This window comes from Aptenodytes patagonicus, chromosome Z (assembly GCF_965638725.1).
Source record: "Aptenodytes patagonicus chromosome Z, bAptPat1.pri.cur, whole genome shotgun sequence".
NCBI classification, from domain to species: domain Eukaryota; kingdom Metazoa; phylum Chordata; class Aves; order Sphenisciformes; family Spheniscidae; genus Aptenodytes; species Aptenodytes patagonicus.
This window is the reverse complement of record NC_134982.1, coordinates 46,208,407-46,235,597: the sequence shown is the minus strand read 5'-3', so window position 1 is coordinate 46,235,597 and position 27,191 is coordinate 46,208,407. Positions and strand designations below refer to the sequence as shown.

The following is a 27,191-nucleotide window of genomic DNA, read 5'->3' as shown; positions in this document are numbered from 1 at the left end:
CAGCTGCCAGTCAGGACATGAAAGGACATTTGGTCAGAACTGCCTTATTCTATATTTTTATGTTACATATATTCAGGAGTTAATTTAATTACCTGTCCACAGACTGGAATGACAAATTTCATTCAAGGCTCTCATGAGCCATGATGAAGGGAGTATCTTCCATAGAAGCAGTTATTCCTTTATCACTACAGTCAGATGAAATCTCCACATTCCATGTTGCAATAGTTGGATTACGCGCAGATCTCACGTAAAGTGTAGGCTGATGTCTGTGCATAATACATTTGGATGAAAGCAAGAAAATTGAGATGTTTGTAATCTTTCTGTTGAACTGGAGGCTTTGGCATACTAATAAAACTGAGCTGCTTAAACCTTCATGGTGAAAAGTACAGTTCAGCTAATTTTAAAATAGTGATATTCAGCTTTTAAAGTATGGCCGTGTCAGAAGTAAAAGGTGAAGTGTAGTTATTTTAGAAGTTCATTAATTCTGGATGCAAGATTAATTTGTTCTGGTGCTCTTTCAGAATGATGATATTGAGACTGATATTAATAAACTGAAACCTAGACAGGAATTGGGAAGACCCATAGAAGAACTGAAAATGTACGAGCAATTTTTCCCAGAACTTTCAGAAAACTTTCAGGTAAAGTATATTATTCCCAGTGCATTCCTTGTCATGGTGAGTTGACTCTGGAATACACTTTGACATTCCTTTTTTGGGTGAATAGTTCCTTTAGCCAGAAAATGAGAGTCTGCAGTTCTAGAGCTATATATGAGAGTGCTATATAGTGAGTTATTTAGTTAAATGTTATGGCTTACTTTAATGTGACTGAGAAGGGGACTGTGGGCAGATATAAAGGAAAACTTTTCTGACATCTGATTATTGCACACTGCAGAAAGTAAAATAGTAAGAAAGGACACGAGATTTCTGACATGGATTCATTGTATTAGTTATTTCCTTAAATGCTCTGCACCTCTTTAAAGTAGTTGGTTAAAATATCTGGGGAATTGCATTGACTTGATAATTTGTTATTGATGAACTACTTGTTTATTGTTTTGACACTATCTTCTTGTAAAAGCTGAAACTTCATTGCTATGTTTATGTAAGTTTAAAACATAATAACTTGTCTTTTAAATTACAGTTATTTTGGATTATTGCAAAACATACCTCAGGAACAGTGAAAAAGAAAGGTTTCTAATATAAATGAAACTTCAGGAACTGTTCACTTTTTGTTTTTTAATAAATCTGTTTATTATTTTTTCTCTTTTATTTTTTAAGGAATGTGACTTAGTTTCCAAGGAACCAAAGCCTTTTGTACCTGATGCAAATCTGGGTGGACCTATTGTTGTTCCTACAGCAGGGGAGGAACACACTGCTGAAGCAAACCAGTCAGTGAAAGGAGTTGCTTTGAAGGAGGGCAATCCTTTATTGACAGAGGAATACAATAGAAGGCCAGCCTTTCTGGAACTACCAAAGAAAGACAGTATCAAAGACAGTAGTTTACATCAGGAAAATGATCAAAGAAACCTGCTTCCATCATGCCAGTGTCTAAGCCAAGAAATTGTGAAAGGCTTGGACAGAATCAGTCTGCAGAACAGTGCAAAAAATGATCAGTATTATGGTACAGGGTGTGTAATAAAGAAGGAAAGCAAAACTAGCCTTACCACACTTGCTTGTAGTAAACCTTGCGAACATGTTTCACCCTGTGGAAGTAGCCTCTTTGAAGGATCATCTGTCCAGCTGGGAAAACTCTGCTGCACTGGAGTGGACTCGGAAGAGGAGGATTCCAGATCTAGTTCATCAGGGGAACAAGTCATGCTTGACGTTTCTGATGTATCACCAGTTCATGACTGTGATCTTTATATTGAGATGGTAAAAACCACAAAATCTATTCCTGAATATTCAGAAGTGGCCTATCCAGATTATTTTGGCCATATTCCACCCCCATTTAAGGAGCCTATTCTGGAAAGACCATATGGGGTACAGAGGTGAGTTACCATACTCCTTTTTTGTTGTTGTTTTCATTCCCTTGAGAAGCAGTCTTTAGGATGAGATTAACAGGCACATATACAATGTTTGCTTTGGCATCTAAAACTACTTGCAGTGAAAAGCAGTTTGAAGGTAGGTGAGTAGGCACTGATCAATGCAGACCCATAAACAAGAACACAATTTGATTCTATAATTGCTAATTCTAATTCTGTAATTCAGTTTCGAAGTACTAAATTTAATTTATAGTCTCCCTTTCTGCCTTCCCACCATCCCCCATCTAAATTTTGTAGTTTGTAAAAAAAACAAAACAACCCACCAAAAAACCCAACAAACAAAGAAAAAACCCCACCTGAATGCTCCCTTCGGGTCTTAGCAAAGATAGGACAGTTAATAGTTTAAAGATATTTCAACTCTTCTCTTTGTTGTGCTAACAAAGCTATCTTTCAGGAAAGTGTGGTAGGAAAAATTAAAAAAAGATACACTTAAGTGTTTGTTTTCAGTGTTCGCAGTATAATAGAATTTAGAGGTAACAAATGCTGAGGATGCAGTTTCTGTTAGGTCCTGCAGAATGATACACAATAAACACAGAATGAAAAATAAAATAAACCAACAAAAAACAACACATCAACACACCCATTTATTTCTTCACTGAGAGATATTAGAAGATGATAAAGGGTGATGTGACTCTTAAGAATAATTTGCAGAGGTGGTATGAAGAGCTGGCTCATATGCATAGTAGGTTACTCTGAAGACAAATGAGCATGTTAGCAGAACATGTAATGGTAGGTATGAGACCTTGCCACTTGCTTAATTATTAGATTGAATGCTTTCAGCTTTATACTTCCAACTTGAACCAGTTTCATGAGATTCTTCATATTTGCATTTAGTTATTAAGATAAAGAGATTAAGTGTCTTTAGGTTGTATAATTAAAATCCTTTAGCTGTTTCACACGTGTCATAAAAAAGCGATCTTTCTAGTGAAATGACCCAAGTGTTGAAACACTAATGACATAATGAATAGGCTGTTACTAGAAAGCACCATTCAGTGTTGAAGGAGAATAATCTTCCCTATAAGCTTATTTTTAGATAGATTCAGCTGATTTAGAAGGGAGATAGTCTTGAGTCAGAAATTACCTAAGAACTGCATTTTAAGAAAATCTTGCAAATCTTCATGTAAGTTTTTGTAGTACTTAATAATTCTGAATTTTCCTGAGGAAAATTGAGTGAAGCCGGATAAAATTTGTCCTACCAATGCTCAGTCGTCTTAGATATAAAGCACTGTATTAACTCTGACTTTTAACCAACAAACTTTCTTGTGTGGTTATACATAAAGCTGATTTCTAAATTGAGAAGGTAATTCTAGAGTATATTTTATTTTAACTTTAAAATGTTTCATTTTTGTTGTATTTTCTATGTGGAAAGTAACTTTTTTAGGTTTTGTGTGACACAAGAATGAAATACCAGGTAATATGGCTAAACTTGAATCAAAAATAGTGCATCACCTTTTTAAGGTACGCTGTTCTAAGAATTCAGTCTCCTACAAATGGCTCAGTCTTGTTACTGCAATGTAACAAATTTCTGAGAAGGGAACCTATTTAAAAAGGGCTTAATCTTTTTAGGAATTTATAGCTTATAGGAAGGTGGTGAAAATTATTTTGGTAGGGGACATGGAGAAGCTTTTAAGTCTTCTACAAAGCTGTGTCCAAACTCTTTTGGCATTCAGTGGGATTTATGTTCTCCTTAATGTAAGCAGTTAGTTACTGCTCATCAGCTAAGCCTTCTTTAGAAAACAAATGGTTGCCTTAATCCATCCTTGTAATTTAAGAAGGCGTTGTGGGGGGCTGAGGTGGGGAGTTAGTGGATTTTCTTTTTACTTTTAAAGACAAATGTGGTGTGGTGTGGTTTTTTTTTTTGGGGGGGGGTAGTCTTGCAATATGCTAGGAAGGGAGTTTAGTCTTGCAGTATGCTAGGACATGCAACGTTTTTGAGTCTGTGCTTTGGAGTGCTTTTGCTTTTTCATTTACATTTAGTTACATGTAATTTTCACCAAATGTCTCACCAAATTATTATTGTTTGGAAAAACGTCACTGAGAATAACTGAAGTGTTTTATATTATTCTACCTTTTAGGGAAGAAAATTATTATATAATTCAATACCCTATAAATTTGGGTTTAAATTCCTATTTTTTTCCATTTCTTAACATTTTTGGTTGTTTTTTGCTGTATGCGTTAGTACTTTCTAATTACTTTAGTATTTTCAAGTCATCTGACACTTAGAAGTGATCATCAGGTAAATCAGGATCCACAAAAGACTGACCTATAAACACAGAGCTCCACATCAACAGTGTTGTTTTTACATTTTTCCTTTAATTATCTTAAAATAGCTTCTCTTTTCTCTTGGTTTTTCGGAACCTGAAAATGTCCGCTACTACTTTTTCTTTTCACGCGCATCTTGAATACCATTTCTTCTTTCCTTTTGTCTACATTGGTTATTACTATGGTATTTGAATGCCTGATATACATTAATGGATTTTGCCTTGGCAAAACTCCTGTGGCGATAGGAAGCATTATGACCCTTTAGAGCTGAGGCGTACTGAGATCTAAGGAGTTGTATAAGATCAAGTGCAAGATCAAAAATCTGTAGTTCTGCCCTGAGCTGTACCTGATCAGATAGATTGTGGTGAGTCAGCCTTTTTACAATTTTGTCAGTACATTGGACTTGTGACTTGTTTTCTTCTCCAGTTAGTTTTAATTTAGTAAGAGGCGCTAGAGTTGTGCACTTACCTTCTTTTTCTCATTTGTTAACAATATTTATTTTAATTAAATGGAGAATTTCCAGCCTGAACGTACTTTACCGCTCTGTTCCTGTATTCTTCATTGTTAATCTGCCTCCTTTTCTTCTTATTGCAGGTGCTGTGCAAGCTTTTCCACACAGCTCTGCCACTATATTTCATTCTTGAACTGCAACACATTCTCACTTTTCCAAACCAGGACCTAGATACTGCCAGTTGTGCAATGGTTTTATGATCTGGATAAACATACACCTGACATTTGGCTGACATCACCAAATTCATTCTTACTTGTTACATAGTCGATAAATGAACCTAGATCTCCAGAGGTGAAAAGCTAGTGCACTAACACACTCACTGCACGACCTACTCTCTAAAACTCTTTAATTTTAGTTATGGTAGGACTCATGTAAGTTACTAATGTTACCAAGTGCTGTCCTGGATTAAAGCATTAACATTAAGTAATGTTTGAGTAATTTCTGCTTCTACTATAAAGTATGAAATGGTGCATTTTTTTCCATAAGATAAAACCTAGCGGGTTGTGTGCATGAAAACTCAGTTCCCTCACATACAAATATTGGACTCAGTCAGCTGTGAATGCAGGTGTTTAAACTTAAGTACACTTACAGTTTGTCCACATAAGTGGGGGTGAGGCTGAGGTCTCTCTGAAAATCTGTCCCACTGTCTTCATGTCAACTTTGTTATTTTCATTGTTGTACGAGGTAATTCCTCTTTTGTAATTGGAAACAGTACGCAACAATTTAAATGAGAACTCTGCATTTTATTTTAGGACAAAAATCTCTCAAGATATTGAAAGACTGATTCATCAAAATGACATTATAGACAGAGTTGTGTATGACCTTGATAATTTGAGGTAAGTTTTTACCCTTCTGAAAACAATATTCAGTGAATACTCTAAGCCTGTTCCACTTTCTCTGTGATATGATTTGTAATATTTAAAGCAGTACTATTACGACAGACTTCAATGAAAGTTTCATCTGATGTAACACTGTTTCTGCTATCCAGGCTGTATTTAGAGGAAGGTTTAAAATAATTTCTGAATTACCAAGTGAGGGCTAAAATAAACTTAGTGAGTTTGTTTTAGTTAAGTTTGTTTTATTCATTTTGGTCCCTTTTCTTTTTCTACTCATAGTTGTTCAGTACCAGAGGAAGCAGATGTTTTGAAGTTTAATTCCAAATTTGAATCTGGAAATCTGCGCAAAGTTATTCAGATCAGAAAGTAAGATATTTCAACTCTTCTTTTCACACATGAGGCCTTTTATTTCTGCTTCTTAAAAAAAGATTGATTTGTTTTTGTTAATCTTTAGAAACGAGTATGATCTAATTCTGAACTCGGATATAAATAGCAATCATTATCATCAATGGTTTTACTTTGAAGTCAGTGGAATGAAAACTGGCATTGGTTACCGGTTTAACATCATCAACTGTGAAAAGTCAAACAGTCAGTTTAACTACGGTAAGATACATTTCCTATGCTTTGAGAAGAAACATGTAGAAAAATATCTGCACTAGACAGCTCAGCTGTTTCCTTCCCTCTGCCCCGGGATCAGTGGTACATTCATGTTGTCAGATCAGATTCTTTTTTAATAGTATTACTAGAAATGTTTTGACAAGTTTCAGTTAAAAAGAAAAAAAGGTATCTTAAAACACTGGCTGTCAGTTTTTAAAATGAAGTTTTGTTGTAAGTGAGGCGAAAGCAGAAGAAACTTACTCATGGCTGCAGCTAAAATTTCTCCTAAGACCATTGTCGGGGGGACACCAAAGCCTGTTGATCCACACAGGTGCAAGAAGAATGACAGCTGTCATCATTAATCCCTTCCTGAATAGAGGTGTATTTTCAGATGTGAAAGTAAGCGGAGACATTCTTAAACAGTTTTGTCTTATTGATGGGAAGAGAAGCTCATTATTTGAGAAGGAAAAGTAAGTCTCCTTTGAAATGCTGGGCTTCATAGGTGACCCTTGCAGTCTCCAGTGAGTAGTGTTTGCTGCTTGTACCTCATCCAAAAGTACTGGCTTACTGAGTATGCCTTTCTTCTACTTGTCTGGGGTGGGGGTGGGAGGGGGTGTCATTCATCTTAAAACCATTTGCTTTTTGAGTTTTTTTTTTAATTCCTGCTGGATTTTCTGAAATTCGTCCTCTAAGAAGGAGGAGAAGCTCCGCTCTCCCCCCGCAACCTCAAACTCTTGGGTCAGAGTAACATCGTATTATTCTTTGTCATAATTGTACAACTCACGTTGATAAAATCCAAGAATAGTTTGACCAGTAATAAGATGCTTTTAAATTATTTACTGATCTTAGTTACCTTAGACCTTCATTCATATGTTGCATATACTTACCTGATAGTTAATTTTGTTTTTTTACGTACACTGACTGAATCAGTCAATGTATTTGGTTAATTATCTAACTAGTAAATAATGTTCAATTAATATGTATTATTTTCTACTTTAACTTCATATTAGGTATTCAACTTAAGTATACTCTCCAAAAAATATAAACTTTAAAGAGTTACTGTTTTAAAAAAAAAAAAAAAAAAAAAATTGTCCTGAAACATCAGTTATTTGCCAGCTATCCAAGTGAATGGATGATAGTATCAATTTTTTGTATTCTCTTTGAAGCATTTTTGTAACGGTGAGTTGGATGGAGTGGGACCCAAGGTTTCTTGTAGATTACCATTCATGCTAACCACAGCTTTCATTTAAACATTTCATTTCGGTCTTCATAGGTCTGATTCTTTTTTTTCCTTAATTTGTTATTTTCTGAAAATTAGGATGTGATGAGGGAAGAGGGGGAAGAATCTTTTGTGACCTTGTTGAAAGAGCGTACGATACGCAGGCATTCATGAAAACACAGTCTCTGATAATGAGTAAATGGGTATAGGTAGTTTGGAGACTTGCATATAAGTGATGTGGTCCATTACTGCTAACATCTTGACGTTTAATGTTAAGCATTAAAGCAAGATGCATTTTTTTCTTTAAGGTATGCAGCCCCTCATGTATTCTGTTCAAGAAGCATTAAATTCTCGACCATGTTGGACTCGTGTTGGGACAGATATTTGTTACTATAAGTAAGTACACCAATCAAACGTACAGCAAATCTCACACTGAGGATTAGTATGAGGTACAAGTTTTGAGGAGAAATGTTTGCTTCTGAGTTTGATAATTCTATTTTAGTGGTTCTGTTGTGAACAGTTTTCTTCCTGAGCTACTATGGAGAGTAACAGAAGTGATCGAAATATATAGGGTCTTGTTTTGTTAGCCACTGCTAATATTTAAGCTGTTCATCTTTTATACTTTTGTCAGAAATTGCATACTGTTCCAGAGAAGCTTTTAAGGGAATGTATATATACATGCTTATATGCTTAGGCTCCTGTGTTCTACTGTGCAATCATTGTAGAGCAATCCTGGAACACAGGATGAGATGGTACAGCATATCCATGCATTACCCTTCTTGGTCAACAATTGTTTGCTTCCTTTTTTTTGTTTTTGTTTACTCGCCTTTTCCCAATATGAATGGATGTGTATCACTGCTATAATAAAGTATCTTTACAGGTGGTGGGAACCAGTGTATTTAACCTGGATGTACACAGAAGAGAAATACAATCACTAAAAATCTTCCTGGCTCTTTGATTATTCCTGAACACACATTCTATGATACGAAAAAAAATTATTCTAATGTGTTTATTACCTTCATTTTACTCTTAGGAATCACTTTTCAAGAAGTTCAATTGCTGCTGGAGGTCAGAAAGGAAAATCTTATTACACAATTACATTCACAGTGACTTTCCAACATAAAGATGATGTCTGCTACTTTGCTTACCATTATCCATATACATACTCAACTTTAAAGGTGAGAAGATTATAATCTGTTACACAGATAAATATTTATATTTTTGGACAATGTGAAACGTAAGCATTCATGAGTGAATTCTTTTTATTTCTTTTTATAAAGTTCAAAATGCTCCTTAAAATGGAGAATTTTCATAAAATATTAGTGTTTAGACTGGCAAAGAGTGTAGGTTGTTCTAAAGAACAGTCACTGGAAAAATAAAATCGATACTTGCAGGTTAAATGGGTTTTCTGGGAATCACAATTGACTGGAAACGTGCTAATTGGATGAAGTATTTGTGTTTGAGTTAAATGACTCATATCCTGCTGTTCTACGTATACCTCTTCATAACTGACCTATTCAAGTTACTAAATTTAAGATAATTAGAGACCTTTTTAGGATAATGAATTGGCTAAAGAAATGTCGTGAAGCTTTTAGTACTAAGGAAGACTCTTGGCTAGAATGTCTATTGGTTGTTTCTGTGACAGCAATAAAAGTGAACTTAGGGATTCAGTGGCCAGTGTGTAACAGTGTTGAATGAAACTTTTGACTAAGCTATATTTATTCTTGGAAGAAGTACCTGTTAAGGGATATTATAAGTAGCTGCTGCCTCCAACAGCTCTGGGGCCTGGCAGTTCCTCCTGCCCAGCTGCTGGAGCCCAGCCAAGGGACCCGGGGGTCTCTGTCCCAGACTGATGGATGTGGCTGCTGCTTTCCCCTTTGCTTGTAGGTTCAACCACTAGCGAGTCTGAGTGTGTATCCCAGAGAGAGAGAGAGAGCGCGACTCACGCACACACACTGGCACAGACAAGGTGCTGCCTCTGACAGCACCTGTGTGTAACACTACCAGGACTTGCTTAAAAGATAACTACAGACACCCAAGTCCCTTTCCTCCTCTCCAGCTGGTAAGGATTGCTGTTCACTAGTAGAAGTGCACACCCACCCACTCTCTAGAATCACAAGCACACGCACATTTGTGGATGACTGGCATGGCCCATCCTTGCCATACCCCTGCCTGAATCCAGGTCTCCCTTACCTGCTGCGCAGGCCTCCAACTTGCAGGCTAGTCCAGCCTGATGCTCACTAGCAAACAGATGTGTGCGCTTACATACTCGTCTCGCAGGCACTCCGCACTTGTGGTTCCTCCCAGATGCAAGCATGGACTCTCTGCCCACCTGATACCCCTGCCTCGACCTGGGGCCTCATACTCGCTGGGTAGTCCACCTTGAAGTTTGCTAGCAAATTGCACACGCACACCCCTATGCACACTAGCTTTGGGGAAGATGCATATGCTTGCCCCCTGCCCCCAGCAGCTGGTACCAGGCACATAGGCTCGTAACCCATGTTCCTACTCTAGGTGCAGGTACTGAGACACCCTCCCTTGCTTCACTCACCCTTATCACCCCACTAGCTGTTTTTTTGGGGGGACACTGTTCTTGCCCCAGTGGCTGGACACCAAGACCCTTACCTACTCCAGTAGCTGGCACTGAGACCCCCTTCTGCTTCTGTTGCTGGCACCACAGACCAAAGGGTGCCTACACTGCCTACAGCTCCAGCTGCTGGCACCATGTCCGCTCGCTTTGATCTCAACAGTAGCTGGCGCTTTGGACACAAAGTCTGTGGTGCCCACAGAGATGCTCCCAAGAGGTGTGGCCTCTCCAGCTACTGCTGCTGAGACCCTTGCTCACTCCAGTTGCTGACCCCAAATCCACTCACACCTGTCTTGTTAGTTGCACCAAGTCCACACAGCACTTGCATGCATGGGATAGAGAGTGAGGCTACACAGAGAGATAGCTAAGGGCAGACTGTAGGGATCAGGTGCCTAAGTTTTTGTATAGTCCCACAGGCCCCCCTTGAATGTCCCAAATCCTCATGTTCCTATTGTTTCCTCCTTGTCCCTCAGGTGGCCCTCTCCAAAGCTTTGCCTGTAGATTCTTAATGGCCCATCAGTTAGAGACTGGAGACTTTGGTTTTTGCTATTGTTTCTGTTATGTCTCGTCCACCAGGATTGTTTCTCTCTGTTCCTGTTTATTGTTTCTCCCTTTACTTGTTATGCCCTTTTGCACTGAAAAGGTCACTGATAAGATAACCTTAATGAAACAGAGGTTCTTACCTTCCACATACCCTTATGGTATCATGTGGTAGAAAATAATGTACCCTCTGTGCCTTCATCTTCCTTGAAGCAGTTGGAAAAACAGACTCTATAAAGAGAAGTGTTCAGTCAGTCAGAGATGTAGAGAATGATACTTCATGGTCAAAATTATGATGGAAACTTGAACATTGTTTAGAACAACAAAAAGATCGATTAAATAGTACCTGTGGAATTTGCTGTGATACGTGACTGCAAAAGATTTGAAGTACTTTTTCATTATTTTTGGGATGAAGATGCATCTTCAGAAGCTGGAATCTATGCACAACCCTCAACAGATATATTTTCGACAAGATGTTCTCTGTGAGACCCTGGCTGGCAACAGTTGTCCCTTAGTCACTATTACAGCTATGCCAGAGTCCAATTACTATGAACATATCTGTCAGTTCAGTAAGTATGGCTTTTCTTTCTCATCAACTGAAAATAATGTAAAACTAGCTCTTTATGAAAAAAAATCAGTATTAACTGTTGTGCATTGTAAAAATAGCAATGTAAAATAAGGTTAATGAGTTTTATGAAATTAAGAGGCACCAATATTCAGGATTTGCTTTGTATTTAATAATATTTATTTGTGGTAGTCAAATAAGGATATTTATATCTGGATATAAGACTCTGTATATTCATGTATTTTAAATCAGTTGCTAGAAATTTTTGTATGTTACATTTTGCAGACAACACTTCTTGGAAAAGAATACCTGACTTCTGAGTAACTTTTTTCTCCAAATGCTCAGGTTATTTGCTTGTCAAAAAGTCTTTCATAAAGCCAATATCTAAGCTACTGCAGTTTGAAGTGAGCCTTAGTTATGACAGCATTCCCGGTTTGTTCCTCCCCCCAGTATTTTCCTTGGCTATTGGAAAAAAAAAGCTATCAAAGTCATCATATCATAATTGCCAGCTCAAAGTAGTTGTGACTATATAATTATCTGATCCATTGTGAGTGTTCTGTAATTAGCAATCCTTATAACAATATTCTGGCAAGCTCTATCTATAATACTGATACTCAATAATACCCAACTCCCAAATACTGTATTTTGCATTGTAATAAATGAAGCTGGCTATTGCCTCATTTTTTCAATTAACAAACTGTTTACTTAGCTTGATCATATTTTGCAACTTCTATGCATGCTTCTTCTAGGGAATCGTCCTTATGTTTTCCTATCTGCTCGTGTACATCCTGGAGAGACTAATGCAAGCTGGGTTATGAAGGGAACGCTGGAATACCTTATGAGCAATAATCCAAGTGCCCAATGTTTGCGAGAATCTTATATTTTCAAAATTATTCCAATGCTCAATCCAGATGGTGTCATCAGTGGAAAGTAAGCATAAGTTTACTCACAAATATGTAACCTGTACTACCATGTCTTTGCATCTGTTGTGGTTTTTTTTTTTTTTAAATAACAAAAACAAACTAATCCTGGGAACGTACAAATGCAATACTTAATATGGAAAAAAATCCATATTTGCTAGGACTTTTCAATTTTTTGGCTTTTTAAAAGCAGATGCATTGTTCCATGAATTTCAGTTTTATAAAAAGTATTTTCAGTTGTTCATGGATGATAATCATTCCTGTGTGATTTGACATGGCATTTCAATTGTCTCTCTGAACTACAGTCTTGGATAGGTGTAGAGTATTATATGAGAGCACAGCTGCTTTTAGGAAAAGCTAAACAAGTTCATGGTTCTCATGAAAAAGAACAGTCTTTGTATCTGAGAAAGCTTTTTACGTAATTTTTCTGCCTTTTTTTTTTTAATTATAGTTTTTAGATGGATGTTATGGAAATGGCTGTTGTCAAATGTTATTAAAAGGAAGAAAGTTAATAGGTGTGTAAGAGAGTATCCTGATTTAATTAAAGTTATTGATGGTAACTCTTTCACTTACTACCACTTTTCTTAATAAGTTTAAGGGATATTTCAGACCCTTTGGATACTGCTATGAGTAAGCATTCAGCAGTCTATATTTACCTGGTTACAGGGAATTCATACGAAGTGGAAATTTTGGTATGGTGAATCTATAGTTCCTTCTTACCTAGTTATGGGTACTATTTTAAAAGGTTTTGTGAACAAAATAATAAAAATCAAACCATTTATGGATTTGAATAGAACCCTGTCTTTATATATGTAAAAGCATGTATATAACAGAACATCTGGAATTAAAACATTCAGAATACAAGTGAAAGTTTAATACAGGGACAATTAAGAAATCTGTCCCAGCAGGCACAATCTAAAGACAAATGTACTGAAGACTACTGCATGAACATGAATTTCTGCAAGTTTAAAAGTTCTTGCTGATAGTTGACTGAATACAGAGATGATCTTTATTTGTTTGCTGGGGTTTTTGTTTGTTTTTTTTTTCTTTCTTGTTTTTCTCACAGCTACTTGTCTCCTAACAACTTCATGTTTCAAGTCTTAGATTTCTGGTTGATGTTAGTCTTTGTATTACAGAAGTCAAGACACCAAAACTGTAAAGATACCATATATTCGAAATTACTGATTTTGAACTAGCATTTGAATAGAATCGCAAGCCTTCAGTTTCAACAGCAAATAAGCAAGATTACAATTGACTTCATATATAAGAAGCTACTTCTAATTTATTTTTAGGTTTTCTGTGACATAACTTAGAACCCCCCAAACACTTCTATTATTTGGCATGTTAGAAAACTGAAGTTTGTTTCTTACCAGACTCCTTCCAAAGAAGCAGTGGTGACGAGGAAAACTCAAGGTGGGGGGGAGGCTTATTTAGAAGTATGATAATACAGACTACATCATGCGTTTTTCCACCCCCCCACAATAGCCACCGTTGCTCTTTAAGTGGAGAAGATTTAAACAGACAGTGGCAAAATCCAAATCCAGATCTGCATCCCACTATTTACCATGCTAAAGGGTTACTGCAATATCTGGCTGCTATAAAACGTTTACCTTTGGTGAGTATGTGTGTGTAAGCAATTCTGAATCTTTTTAACCTTGTCTATGTAGCTAGTCTGTAAAGTAAACATTTTCGTATGATCTTATAAACTGTGTCACACTTAAATTTGACTTGGAGAACTGGTCTTCTGCAAACCTCTAGATCTAAATCTGCTTCCTTTGCTAGGGTAGGAGGTTAAACCTTCCTTAGATGAATCCTACATTTTTTTGTCTTAATGCAAAAGTTAATTATATAAGGAGTTGTGTTTCCTAATTCTTTGGAACTTTCAACAGTACAAATAATTTTTTTTTTGTCCTTCTGTTGCTTTTATAAAATGTTAATTCCATATGTCTTGGCTTTATTTTGCCAAACGATTTATTGTAGGTCTACTGCGATTATCATGGTCACTCTCGTAAAAAGAATGTATTTATGTATGGCTGCAGCATCAAAGAGACAATGTGGCACACAAATGTTAATGCTGCCTCTTGTGACCTGATCGAAGACCCTGGTTACAGGGTAAGTTTGACTTTTGTACCTTTTTCATTTGGCATGAATTTGGAATATACTTTTCAAATAACTTCCCAATGTTAGTCTGTGCACATAGTGACTTTATAGCATAAGCAGACTTGGAATGATCTCTTTTCAGTTGATGAGTGTACTTCCAAGTATTTTGAGAGCTTTAAACGTTGTGCACTAATACAGCTAAGGATTTAATGTTAGTAGAGTGCTTTATTTTTTGGGTCTTTGTACCAATACATGCTTTTTTGTGTTCAACATTACCATTATAGTGTATACATGGAAAATATGCTTCTGTGCATTTATAATTACTGGATGAAAAAAAGAGTCATTTAAGCATGGCAAACAATATTCTAGCAACAAGAAAATAAAAATACTGAATTGCTCTGAGAAATACTCATTTTTGTGTATGGAAATAGGCAAGGTTCCTCTTATAAAGATATGTAGTTAGGGCATGTGCCCCTAATACATATACATAATAACCTTGCACAAACAACATCCACTGTATTGTATAAGCTTTCAAAAATTCCAAAAGATTTAAAGGATTACGTATTACCTGTTTCTTCTGTGTAACTCCACTGCCGCCTTGTGGCAATTGCAAATCTGTGCAACCTAATGCGTCCAAACCTCGTGGGTTTTTGAGGGGATGCAGAGTTAAGCTTGAAAAGCGTGTGAATGCACGTTAAAATGCTTGTTATGCATTATGAGTGTAAATGAGTACAGATGCTTTCAGATTTTTTCCTCAAATCTCCCTCACTTTAAAAAAAATTCTATTGCCTCTTGATTTTTTTTTTTTGGTGTGATTTCCTGGACGCTGAGTCTGATGCCATTCACGTCTGCTGCCCAACATGTTTATATGGGGTTTTGTCACTTCAGCCTGTACTACCATAGCACGCAAAAGACAAGTCAGTAAGAGTTGTGGGAAAAAGCATTTTGGTTTCAAAAAGGTGGGCTGAAATGTTTGGGCAAGTTTACACTAATAATGATACATGTATTACTGAAATAGTAAATTCAAAGTGGTCATGTGTTTTGGCTTAACTGTTACAAATGAAAGCTGGAAAGAGTGTAGTCACTTAGCATTAGTTAAATACATACATTTGCATAACTGTTTCTTGTCTTTTTCCAAAGCTGTCATGTAAACAGTTATATTGAACTTTGATTCACGTCCTTGAAGTTAAATATACACTCATGCTTTGTGGAATACAAATGAATTTTATGTATTAATAAAATACTGCCTGTGCTACGTCTGCAAATCGGATTGTTAAAACAGTCTGAAACTGAATTAAATTAATTCATTATATGGTGTATGTAGTAGACCTGAGCAAAGTTAGCTCAGTGAATTAGGAGGAGATGGTGATCACCTGAAGAATTCTTTTGTATCATGATTCTTGCCCACATGACTAAATCTGAAAAAGAGGATTTTAATAAGTAGGAAATGGCAAACCTGTTGTCACTTGAACGCACTGGGTTTTGAAAAGTCAAGATGGAGAAATGTTTTCATTCTTGTTCTTTTAATTCAAATTGCAGCAAAAATCTCTGATAACAGTTTGTGAATGAATATTCCCTTCCCCCCTGCTTCCATAAGTGAAATAAAAGAATCGCTGTATTTTTCAAATTACTGTCCTGCAGGCACTCCCTAAGATCCTGAGTCAAACTGCTCCAGCATTCTGCATGGGCAGCTGCAGCTTTGTAGTGGAAAAGTCCAAGGAATCAACAGCGCGAGTTGTTGTCTGGAGAGAGATAGGAGTACAAAGAAGCTACACAATGGAAAGCACGTTATGTGGATGTGACCAGGGCAAATATAAGGTAAGAAAATGTATTGCTGTTCTTGCTTTATAATTTCTTCCATTTGCATTGGTATCTTGTTCTATAACCCCACTTGCTTGCTTGCTTTAAACTTCTAAAACTCTTCTAAGATGTCTGTGTACACTAATGTAAGAGTGAAATTACATAATTTACAATATTATAGGTTGCATAACAGTCTTTATCTGTCACTTAAAACCCCCCTCCACATAGTATGTTATGCTTATTGGCTGTTTTAACAAGATTAATATTAATTATTGCTTGTAACACACACGTATGCATGTAGTTAAAAAAATGAGAACTATTCTTTCCAGTAGATTATTAAAATTAGGTAGTAATAAATGCCAATACTAGAATAAAAATTTCCTTTACACATAGCAATTTCAGACTTCACCACGGCAGTTCATGGTTCTTCAGCAGATATTTAGTAGCATCCCTTACAGAATTTTCCTGTGTAGCTGCAGAAACAGGCTTATAAATCAAAACACTTTCATATCAGGTTACCAGAACTACAAATTACACATCTCTGAACTCATCATACTGTTTGACTTCTTGACTTAAAACTTGTTTGCAGTTTGTCTCCTTCAAAAGTATTAACAGGGATGGATATTTGAAAACAAAAGGTGACCCTGTTCATAGTTTCTCAGTAGTAGAAAACTTACTTCATAGAAAATATTCATAGGGGGAAAAAAGGAGAACCACCACCCTAACATCTGATCTTCAACTTCTGTCACTGGGTTAAATTTAGCTACAAATTGAAGCAAGTTTTTAAAATGAACATTCATGGAAGAAGTCACAGCTTCCTCTACTTGAAAATAAAGTTTAGGAATGCTAATCAAGAAAATGACCACAAGCTTTGAAATAAGGTGCTTGACAAAAAGAGGATCAGAAGGCTGGGATCAAGGGCTGGGGGCAGGAACAAAAAAAAGTTGGAACAAGGTATATTTAATGTATTAATGTATGCTCCAACACCCATGCTTATCTCCCTAGGCAGAAGGAAGACAGATATTTTGGCAGGAATTTCAGTAGGTCTGTAATTACTAAATGAATGAGTTAGTTTTGTCAATTAACAACAGAAGCATTCCTGCTATTGTCGGAATATTCCATTATTCCTCAGATGGCATCATTATGGAGCTTTAAAAAATGATAACTCGTCCAACTTGCTTATTTTGAAACTTCCAGAATATTCTTACAAATATGAACCTTCATGGCTTTAATAGTGTTGCTACAGAAAGTTCTTAAGAAAGGTGAATTGAGGATGCTTTCTGGACAAACTTTCAAGACGCTTAACCTGCAAAGCCCTTCTTCACTAAGGGAGGAAAAAAATGGCTGAATTCTGTGGAAAAATCATTTACTCAAAAGGGAATAGCATTCCTCTATGTAATATAAAGTAGCTGATGAGATCAAATTGCTGTTCTGTCATGCATTTTATTTGGAATAAAACAGTGAGGTCTTGGTCATCCTCTGAACATACAGGAAGATTCTTCATTTTTTTTCCTCACTATGATAATGCTCAGACTTATTAAAAGGCCAAGGTGACTAGACGGAACAAGAGAAGAGCAACAATCCTCCAATGAGAAGTTCAAAGAGATGAAAAGGCTCAGTCTTTTTTTGGTGGAGGGAGCGGGGCCAGCAACTCTGTGTATTGTATAAAGGTCTGAAGCACTTTTCCAGTCGTCTTCTGGTTTGGCATCATCACTGAATTTTGTTCAAAGCACAAAGAGGATTACTCAACTATTCTGTTCTTTGTGGAAGAAATTTGCCAAAGCTGCATAATATCAGGCCATCAATTTTTCTTCTTATTATTTGTTATTTTACTCAGACGATGATGCTAGACTATTTATAGCCAGGAAGCTGTTGAACTGCAGTTAGCAATTCTTACCTGAATTTAGGATCCCTGGTGACAGAGTTGTCTCTGGAAGCAATCTTGTTTTAACTGCTTGCATGGGGTCTTTGTAGTGCATTGAGAATTAGTGCTGCAAATATTGCTCAGTCATTTGTGATTCAAGATATTGAAAAGCAAATGTTTGGCTGAAAAGATGCTCCAAGATCTACTACAGAGGATAATTAAGATGCCAGACAAAAGAACAATTTCTTCAATAATTCAAACCACCTGAAAACTGAAATAAATCCCTTTCCTGATTGGAGATTAATAATTTTGGGAGTATTGCTTAATTTTTAAGTTAATTGAAAAGATTTTGTTATCTGGAAATTTTATGATGCACATAAAGAGAAGACTTTAGGAGATAAGGGTTCAGTCAACAAACTTGGTCAGTTACCATGATGCTTCAGTCTCTAGATTTTGAGTTCTCAAAAATGATCACATCTTTGCAGCCTCTGCTGAATAAGAAAGCAGAACAAGGTGATGTTTTACTGTCCAACTGACTTCTCCAAATCTTAGTATGGCTGTTTTCAATTTATTAAGTATGTATTACAGGAATATTCTTCTCAACTTGATTTCGCAGTCCATTGTGCCTTTGTTTTGCATCTTTGCTTTCAGGTAGCAAAGTTCATCACCAAGACACTCTATTTATGTGAAGGTATTTTCATGACGTGCTTAGTAAGGAAGACTTCAACCAGCCATCTAAAATGTTACTGTCTAGAAGAAAGTCAGTTGTATAAAATGTAAAGAAAAAGGAATTAAATTTGGTGCATGTTTTAAAAAAAAAAAAAAAAAAAAAAAAGGCAGCTACTTCCAGGTGGCTTGTGCTTAAAAGCAATGCTTGTAACATGGAACTTTATTAGGCCACAGTTAAAGGTGCTAAAACAACAGTTGAAGGTGATGAGAGAGGATCAAGAAGAGAGGTGTAATCAAGACTGCAGTGAAAATGAACTTCACCTCAGTTCCTGTAGTTAGGGCAACTGTTTATTATTATTTCCTGAAACAGACTTTGGGTCTCTTGTTTCATGCAAATTAAGAGATTTGGCTGATGGAGGAATAACAGTGGATTAAGAAATTTGGTATTTGGCAGCTGTGTGGTATTGCATTCTCCATTATGATTTAAAGAAATGACAGAAGCAAATCTAGACTTTGTCATGGGCTTTTACCACAAGTACGTAGACCCTTCAGTATAGTAAGTTCAAACTTATCGTCCAGGCGTTTCACAGTTATCCACCTCCAATCTGATCCATTAGGTCTCCCTTTAGTTACATCCTCTTTCTGCTGTGCTGAAAATAGCAGTCACGGAACATGCACGTGCTATTTATCTTTCTAACAATTGTCTTTGCACTTTCTTTCATACTGTACTCTTGTCCTTTTTCGACTCAAAGCCACTCCTATTATACTGTCTATAAGGAATCTGCCAACTAACGATAACTTCTTCAGCAACAGATGTAGACAATGATTGGAAAATTTTCTGAACCATCAAGTTGTGCACATTAGTAATCTGTGTAACAGTGAGATTACTGTTACCCTTCTCCTTCCTCTTCTGCATACTTGTTGCCTCTTGTCCTTAATGTTATTTTAATCTCTTTGGGGCAGGAACTGTGTCTTCCTGTGATTAGCGTAGTGGAGCCCCAGCTATGATTGGGGTCTTCGAATGTTACAGATGCAAACAAATACTAAACAAAAACAAAAAATTGGCCTCTGTGGATAAGGTACTGCACTGGGAGTGAGGAGAACTGATTTCTGTTCCCAGCGGGGTCAGTGACATGCTGTGAGACACTGTGCAAATCGCTTCAACCCTCTCTGCCTCCATTTCTCCATCAGTAAAGTGAAGGAAAATTCTTCCTTTATTAATAAAGTGCTTTGAAACCTACAGCACAAAAGCATTATAAAAGAGGTAAGTAGTATTACTATTAACAATAATGCTCAAATACCCAACTCTTGTTCACTGCTAACAGGTTTCTGTACCATTTGGCTGGAGGATGGCACTGTTTAGAATAGTGGATATAGCTTTAGTGTTCTTGTTACTAAAAAGCACCTTGTTTATGAAGACTACCAAGGAAAAAAAAGAACTCGCAAGAAAAATAAAACCAAACTATCCGTTTATTAAGTGTGCGTATGTTCAAAACAGAAGTACATGAATAATGTGCAGACTGTACCATTTCCGGAGCAACATAACACTTTCTTTTAAACCTTGCATTTTAAAATACAGCATCGGTGTGGCAACATATACAAAGCTTATGTGTGTGGTTTTTAGCTTTTAGTAAAAAAATTCCTACTCCATTCTTTCTGCTTTGTGTATTTTCCCATTTGGTGACTTAGCTTACCACCAGTTCCTGGTTCTTCTGCTTCCCTGCTTGTTTTGTCAAAGCTCCTTTTTAACTACACTTTACCTTAAGAGGCTTAGAAGATCCAAACTAAAATCCTTTTAAATTCTCCTGAGATACAGAAGTTGCAAAGGGAGAGATTGAGTTGGGTTGTGACATTGAATTTGTTAGTGTATATACGGTCAGTGCTAGCCAATTTCATAATTGTTGAGGGTCACTCTGGAATATCATTCTCTTCTCATAAAGTAGTTGAGGTCAGAGATTCTGTCCGTACATACTGCACTGCTGGCTCAATTAAAAGTGTAGAATTATCTGATGGGAGGCTTTATCACATATGTAAATTTGGAGAATATTATGTAAGTTCTACCTCCTAAATACTCTTTGCAGAAGAAAATGCCTTGGTATATAATTCAATATATTTTCTAACTCGAATGATACTTTTGACTTTTGATACTTTGTTTGTTTCTTTTTATTACTAAATGTGTGAATAAATGCTTTCAGAATTAACACATGTAGCCTCTAACTTATAGGAGGGGAAGAGATGTTTGTGTCAAGGAGTAACTTTGTTGCCTTAAATAGTCTTATTTATGTGTCAGAACATAGCAATAAACTTAATCACAGCTACAATATGAATTCACTCATTTTTTTTCCTTCTGATGGAACTTCTGTTGAAGAATCTTGTATTTGAAATTCCTTTTTATAAATTTTGTCTCAGGTTTTTAAACTAATTTATACTTATAAACTTAGATAATCTCTGTCTCTCTTCCAATGCCACTGGGTAAAGTGCTGTTAGTATTGATGTGCTAGAAGTGTAGACTAGGAAGCTCCAAAGAAATGTGAATGTGTCCAGAAATGTCTGTTCAGCCTTAGACGACTCATGTAGTTATTCTCTGAGTTTTTTCTCATACTCTTGCTAAGTGTTTACTCTACAGTTCTTACTTGTTCTGTCTTTAGAGCAAGAGAGCGTGTTAAATAAAATAATGAAATGTGTTTTAAATAGTAATTCTGCAGTATGTGTGGGTCCATCTGCATGTACCTATTTTGTATTTTTAAATCTTATTTTTAAATTAGGGATTGCAGATAGGGACAAGAGAACTGGAGGAGATGGGAGCAAAGTTCTGCGTTGGCTTACTGCGTTTAAAAAGAATGGCCTCACCTTTGGAGTACAATTTGCCTTCTAATCTGTTGGATATTGAAAGTGAACTGATTGAGTCAAGCTGTAAAGTGACAAGGTAGTACACATTTATTATATTTACTTTTTTTTTCAGGAAAAACTTCAGTTTCTCAAGTGAGGTAAAGATTCTCTCAAAAATGTTCTTCCTCTCATCAAAAATAATGTTGATGTGTTGTGACCTGTTAGTGTAACAATAATCTGAATATATTGGAAACCTATTGTGTTAATTCAGTTGCTTCAGACTTTTAAAGAAAACAATAAATATAGTTAGACTATATGTCACATTTTTTGCTGGGATAAACACTGGCAATTTTAATGTCATCAGGGAGTTGTTATATGCAGTAAAACTCAGTAGGTCTTAGGTCTCAATTGTCTCTGAGAGCTTTTTTTTTTTTTTTTTTTAATTACTGGCTACAGTATTAAGAATGTATTTAGACAGACTTAAAGTACGGAGTCCCCATCCCTGGAGGTATTTAAAAGACGTGTAGATGAGGCGCTTAGGGACATGGTTTAGTGGGCATGGTGGTGTTGGGTTGATGGTTGGACTCGATGATCTTAGAGGGCTTTTCCAACCTCAATGATTCTATGATTCTATACGTGAGTTAAAGCACTGTAAGAACTGTAAATTTTTCTTCCAAACTTTTTTTTCCACCTTCTGGTAGAGATATATAATAACATTTAAAGAATTTAAAACGTGAAATAAGGTTTGGGTCACAAAAGAAGTGTATTGTATCTGCTCAGTAGCTAGCTTATTAAGTTGCCAATTCTTAAAGCTCTAGATAGGCTTGCATACTATGCCTATTTCCATTCATGTAATTCACCACTGAAGTATCCACGTGTACATGGTAATTGGGATACACAGCAAATAAGTGATTTCAAATGTACAAGCATCTCTTTCTGAAAATCTGGTTAGAGGTTAAATAAAGCAGAGTTCTAGACTTCAGAAAAGCGTTAAGTTAGAAAAGAGTAAGATGTACATGCTATAATATGTTACCGCTTGGCATACTTAGAGCCGAAAACGTTTTTATAGTGGCCTTGGCTGTAGCTCCAACTTAGCTAAAGCAATACTGTGGAAATTTGGGGAAAAAATGAAATTTATTATTGCTTTTGTGCAACTGAAACAAGGAGGTGCTTGAGGCTAAGACTTTCATTAGATGCTGGACTAATGAGCAATTTGTCTGTAGACCATGCAAAACTAGCAGGAGATATGGGAGGGCATCTGTGGTACCCTATGGAAGGGGGAGATGGTCTTTAGTTCCAGCATTTAAACATATAAGTGTTATCAGAATGTGGAGTACTGAGAAAGACTGGAGCTTATGTTCATGCTTAGCATTTACAGATAGTCATGAAAAGTGAAGTATAAGCTAAAAGGTGATAAGAACAATAGGAGTAACAATAGGAGAGTGTCTCAAGGAAGTGGTTAAAAGTGTATGAAGAGTAGCTGTGATGTGTCGATATCTATCACTCCAGTGATGACTGGATCCCCCAGTATCATTTGCTCACCAGGACAGCATTAGCATGCTTGTAATGGCTGGACTTTTACGGTCAGATCAAGTTTTGTGCTTGGATAAGGCTGAGTTAATGATTCCTGGAAGAGATAGGATCAGAAAAAGGCTTTGGAGTAGCACACCCCTACCAATGTGTAAGCCTCAATGAAGTGTAGGTAGGCTCACTGTGAAAGAGTCGTATGGCAGATGCTGAAAAAAGCAGAAAGTGCTCTACAGCTGTTGGAACGGCATTAGCGTGGTGTCTCCAGTGCAGGTGAAACACAGCATTTTAATCACTAAGAATGCCTTGGTGTTTTTTGCTATACTAATGTAACATTGGTACCAAAACAATGGTAGCAGCAGAGAGCAGCGCTCAGCGTTTGTAACATTACTGTTCAGTGTATCACTCTAAATTTTCATTTGATGTTGTATGAATTACTGTCAGCCTTGTAAGATAGGGTTTGAAAGTGTAAATAAAATATAAGTGTCCTTGGTTTTGCAAGTGTAAAACCATATTCCACTATATAGTGTGTTTTAAAAAAAAGAGGGGGGGGGGATAAACTGTGAATGGTCTTTGAACTCTTTTATTCCTTACCTTGGTTGAAAAGTTGGCCATTAGAATGAATTAGTGTAATTATCTGCTTTGGTCTAAAAAGTCTCTTGCTTGTCCATTTGTGTAGCATAGTAATTTAATGAGCAATACTACAGGGAGGTTAGAACAGAAAAGCTGCTTCCACTGCTGTTATGCCAGAGACTAAGATAGTTGATCATCAGGTAACTATGGAAAGCAGCTCTCCTGTCCTAAGCTTTTGGATTAGGAAAACACAGATTCAGTGGGTTTTGTCTCGTGGACAGGGATCAGCCTAAGGAGAAAAAAATTGAATTGCTTACTTACTGTTTTATATGTGTTGCCAGGGATTCTCGGTATGTATTGTCTGAAGGTAATCTGTTTAGGATTCTTCTTAAATATATGAGGAGCTTACTGTCTGATAGACATTTCAGTTGTTCTTTGGGATGAGATGTAAGTGTTGACAAAAGAGATCAAAACTTGAGAAGTGAAAAATTTCAACTGCTAAGGAAGCGTGTAGATGCTTGAAAAAAGTTCTATAGTGCACCTCAGATAGACATATTCCTTGACATAAAGCTGGGGAGCAAGGGACAATATTTTATACTGTAAAGCTGTTGACAGAAATCACCAGATGGAAGTCCATCTTTACGATACAGGAAGTCTTACTACAGCAAATAAAGTTAATGGTTTTGATCACAATTTTCCTCACAAGGCCTTTATCAAAATGAAAAGGAAAACTAGGAGATGGAGGAGGAGGAAAGAGCATGACTGCTGCCTTCAAATACAAGAAGACAGATGCAAAGAATCTGTTCTATCTAGGGCAGACAGGACCAGGAGTAATGGCCTTAAATTACAAGGAAAAGTCAGTCTAGACTTCAGATAAAAATTCTATAGGGCAAGCAAGAATGAAGTTCTGGAATAGTCGTCTGGGGAAGTTGCAGAGTCTCCACAGGAGATTAAGAATAGTATAGACAGGCTTCAGTCTAGAATGGCAGTGGGAACAACTGAATTAGCCTTAACGTACAGAAGCACACAAAGGGGCTGTGGGAAAATTCTTCATTAAGTATTGTACTTAAAATGAATTACTTATTCATAAATACTAAATAGTTAAGAGTCACTTTGACTTTCTTCTTTAAAGCATTGCTTTACAGCATTCTCTCAAGCATTTGCATGTAAGCAAGGAAGTGCCTATGAGGGACCATGTGGAAAAAACCCAGACCCCTTCTGGGAAATCAGCATGGTGGGGTGCCTCTTTGAAGTGCCTGCACACTAATGCATGCAGCATGGGGAATAAATATGAGGAATTAAAGATCTGTGTGCAGTTGTGGAGCTGTGATCTTGTTGGGATCATGGAGACGTGATGGCATGCCTCACAATACTGGAGTGCTGCAGTGGAGGGATACAGGCTCACTAAGTAAGGACAGGCTGGGAAGATGAAAAGGGGGAGTTGCCCTTTGTATGAGAGAGCAACTGGAATGCATGGAAGTCTGCCTGGGGATGAATGATGAGCCAACTGAGAGCTTATGGGTGAGGATTAAAGAGCAGATCACTTTGTGTGACGTAGTGTCTGCTGTAGGCGGCCTGACCAGGAAGAACAAATGGATCAGGCCTTCTACAGACAGCTAGAAGCAGCCTCATGTTTACAAGCCCTGGTCCTCGTGGGGGACTTCAGCCACCCCAATGTCTGCTGGAGGAACAACACAGCAGGGCATAAGCAATCCAGGAACTTCCTGGAGAGCCTTGATGACAAGTTCCGGACCCAAGTGATACAAGAACCAACAAGGAGCGGTGCTCTGCTGGGTCTGGTACTCACACACAAGGATGTGCTGGTTGGGATGTGAACGTTGAAGGCAGTCTTGGCTGCAGTGACCATGAGATGATGGAGCTTAGGTTCCTAAGAGGAGGGAGCAGGGCGAAAGGCAAGGTCACAACCCTGAACTTGAAGAGAGCACAGTTTGGTCTCTTCAGGGATCTGCTTGGAAGAGTCCCATGGAATAAGACCCTGGAGGGAAGGGGAGCCCAAGAAAGCTGGTGGATATTCAAGGACCACATCCTCCAAGCTCAAGAGCAGTCCATCCCCATAAGCAGGAACTTAAGCAAAAATGGCAGGAAGCCTGCATGGATGAATGAGGAGCTCCTGGTAAAACTCAAACATGTAAAGGAAATACACAGAAGATGGAAGCAGAGACAGGTAACCTGGAAGGAACATAGAGGCACTGTCTGAGTATGCAGAGACACGGTAAGGAAAGATGAAGTCCACCTGGAGTTGAATCTGGCATGGGATGTCAAAGGCAACAAGAAGTGCTTCTGTAAGTACGTAAGTAGTAAAGGAAGACAAGGGAAAAATGTAGGCCCACTGCTGAATGGGGCAGGAGCCCTGTTGACACATGACATGGAAAAAGGCTGAAGTACTGAATGCCTTCTTCACCTTAGTCTTTAACAGCAAGACCATCTTTCAGTAATCTAAGGACCCAGAGACTGGGGAAAGCCTGGAGCAAGGAAGAGTTACCCCTGGTGGAAGAGGAACAGGTTTGAGAATACTTAAGCAAACTCTAAGTCCATAGGTTCTGATGAGATGCACCCATGAGTGCTAAGGGAGCTGGCTGATGTCACTGCAAGGCCACTTTCAATCTTTGAATGATCATGGTGATTGGGACAGGTGCGTGAAGACTGCAGGAAAGCAAATGTCATTCCTATCTTCAAGAAGAGCAAGAAGGAGGACCCAGGGAACTACAGGCTGGTCAGCCTCACCTTGATCCCTCGGAAGGTGATGAAACAACTAATCCTGGAAAGCATTTCCAGCCACATGAAGGAGGAGGAGATCATGACTAGTCAACACGGATTCACTAAGGGAAGTCGTGCTTGACCAACCTGATAACCTTCTACAATGAATTGACTGGCTTGGTAGACGAGGGGAGTGAAGTAGATATTGTCTGCCTTGACTTCAGTAAGGTTTTTGACACACTCTGCCATAGGATCCTCATAGAGTAGCTGATGAAGTATGGGCTGAATGGGCAGACAGTGAGGATTGAAAACTGGCTGAACAACTGCACCCAGAGGGTGATGATCAGAAACACAAAATCTAGCTGGAGGCCAGTAACTAGCTGTGTGCCCCAGGGCACAAGACTGGGTCCACTCCTGTTTAACATCGGCATTAATGATCTGGACAATGGGGCAGAGTATACCCTCAGCAAGCTTCCAGATGACACCGAACTGGGAGTGGCTGATCCAGAGGGACCTTGACAGGCTGGAGAAATGGGCTGACAGGAATCTCATGAAGTTCAGCAAGAAGTGCAGAGTCCTGCATCTGGGGAGGAACAGCCCCATGCACCAGTACCTGCTGGGGGCTACCATCTGGAAAGCAGCTTTACAGAAAAGGCCATGGGGGGTCATAGTGGACACCAAGTTGAACATGAGCCAGCAATGTGCCCTGGCTGCAAAGAAGGCTAATGGTATCCTGGGCTTGATTAGGAGGAGTGTAGCCAGCAGGTTGAGGGACACGATTCTTCCCCTCTCCTCAGCACTGGTGAGGCTACACCTGGAGTACTGTGTCCAGCTCTGGGTTCCCTATTACAAGAGAGACATGGACATACTGGAGAGTGTCCAGTGAGGAGCCCCTAAGATGATGAAGGGACTGAAGCATCTCCCATAGGAGGAAAGGCTGGGAGAGCAGGGTCTGTTAGTCTGGAGAAGAGAAGGCTCAGGGGGCATCTTATCAAGGGGTACAAACACCTTTACAACCTCCCTTCAGAAGATAAAG

The 27,191-nt window shown here is 37.8% G+C and overlaps 1 protein-coding gene across 5 annotated transcripts in view; it reads left to right on the top strand.

Moving 5' to 3' along the window:
* Positions 1-27,191, top strand: part of AGTPBP1 (ATP/GTP binding carboxypeptidase 1) — an 84,688-nt gene that overhangs the window by 33,808 nt on the left and 23,689 nt on the right. For all 5 annotated transcript variants that reach the window (XM_076362092.1, XM_076362090.1, XM_076362091.1 and 2 more), the window contains 13 exons: positions 522-638; positions 1,275-1,984; positions 5,564-5,647; positions 5,927-6,013; positions 6,102-6,250; positions 7,772-7,859; positions 8,497-8,641; positions 11,006-11,159; positions 11,905-12,085; positions 13,561-13,690; positions 14,056-14,187; positions 15,817-15,993; positions 21,274-21,434. In XM_076362092.1, coding sequence (XP_076218207.1) covers positions 522-638; positions 1,275-1,984; positions 5,564-5,647; positions 5,927-6,013; positions 6,102-6,250; positions 7,772-7,859; positions 8,497-8,641; positions 11,006-11,159; positions 11,905-12,085; positions 13,561-13,690; positions 14,056-14,187; positions 15,817-15,993; positions 21,274-21,434 — 2,315 coding nt within the window. The remainder of the gene's footprint in view (positions 1-521; positions 639-1,274; positions 1,985-5,563; positions 5,648-5,926; positions 6,014-6,101; positions 6,251-7,771; positions 7,860-8,496; positions 8,642-11,005; positions 11,160-11,904; positions 12,086-13,560; positions 13,691-14,055; positions 14,188-15,816; positions 15,994-21,273; positions 21,435-27,191) is intronic.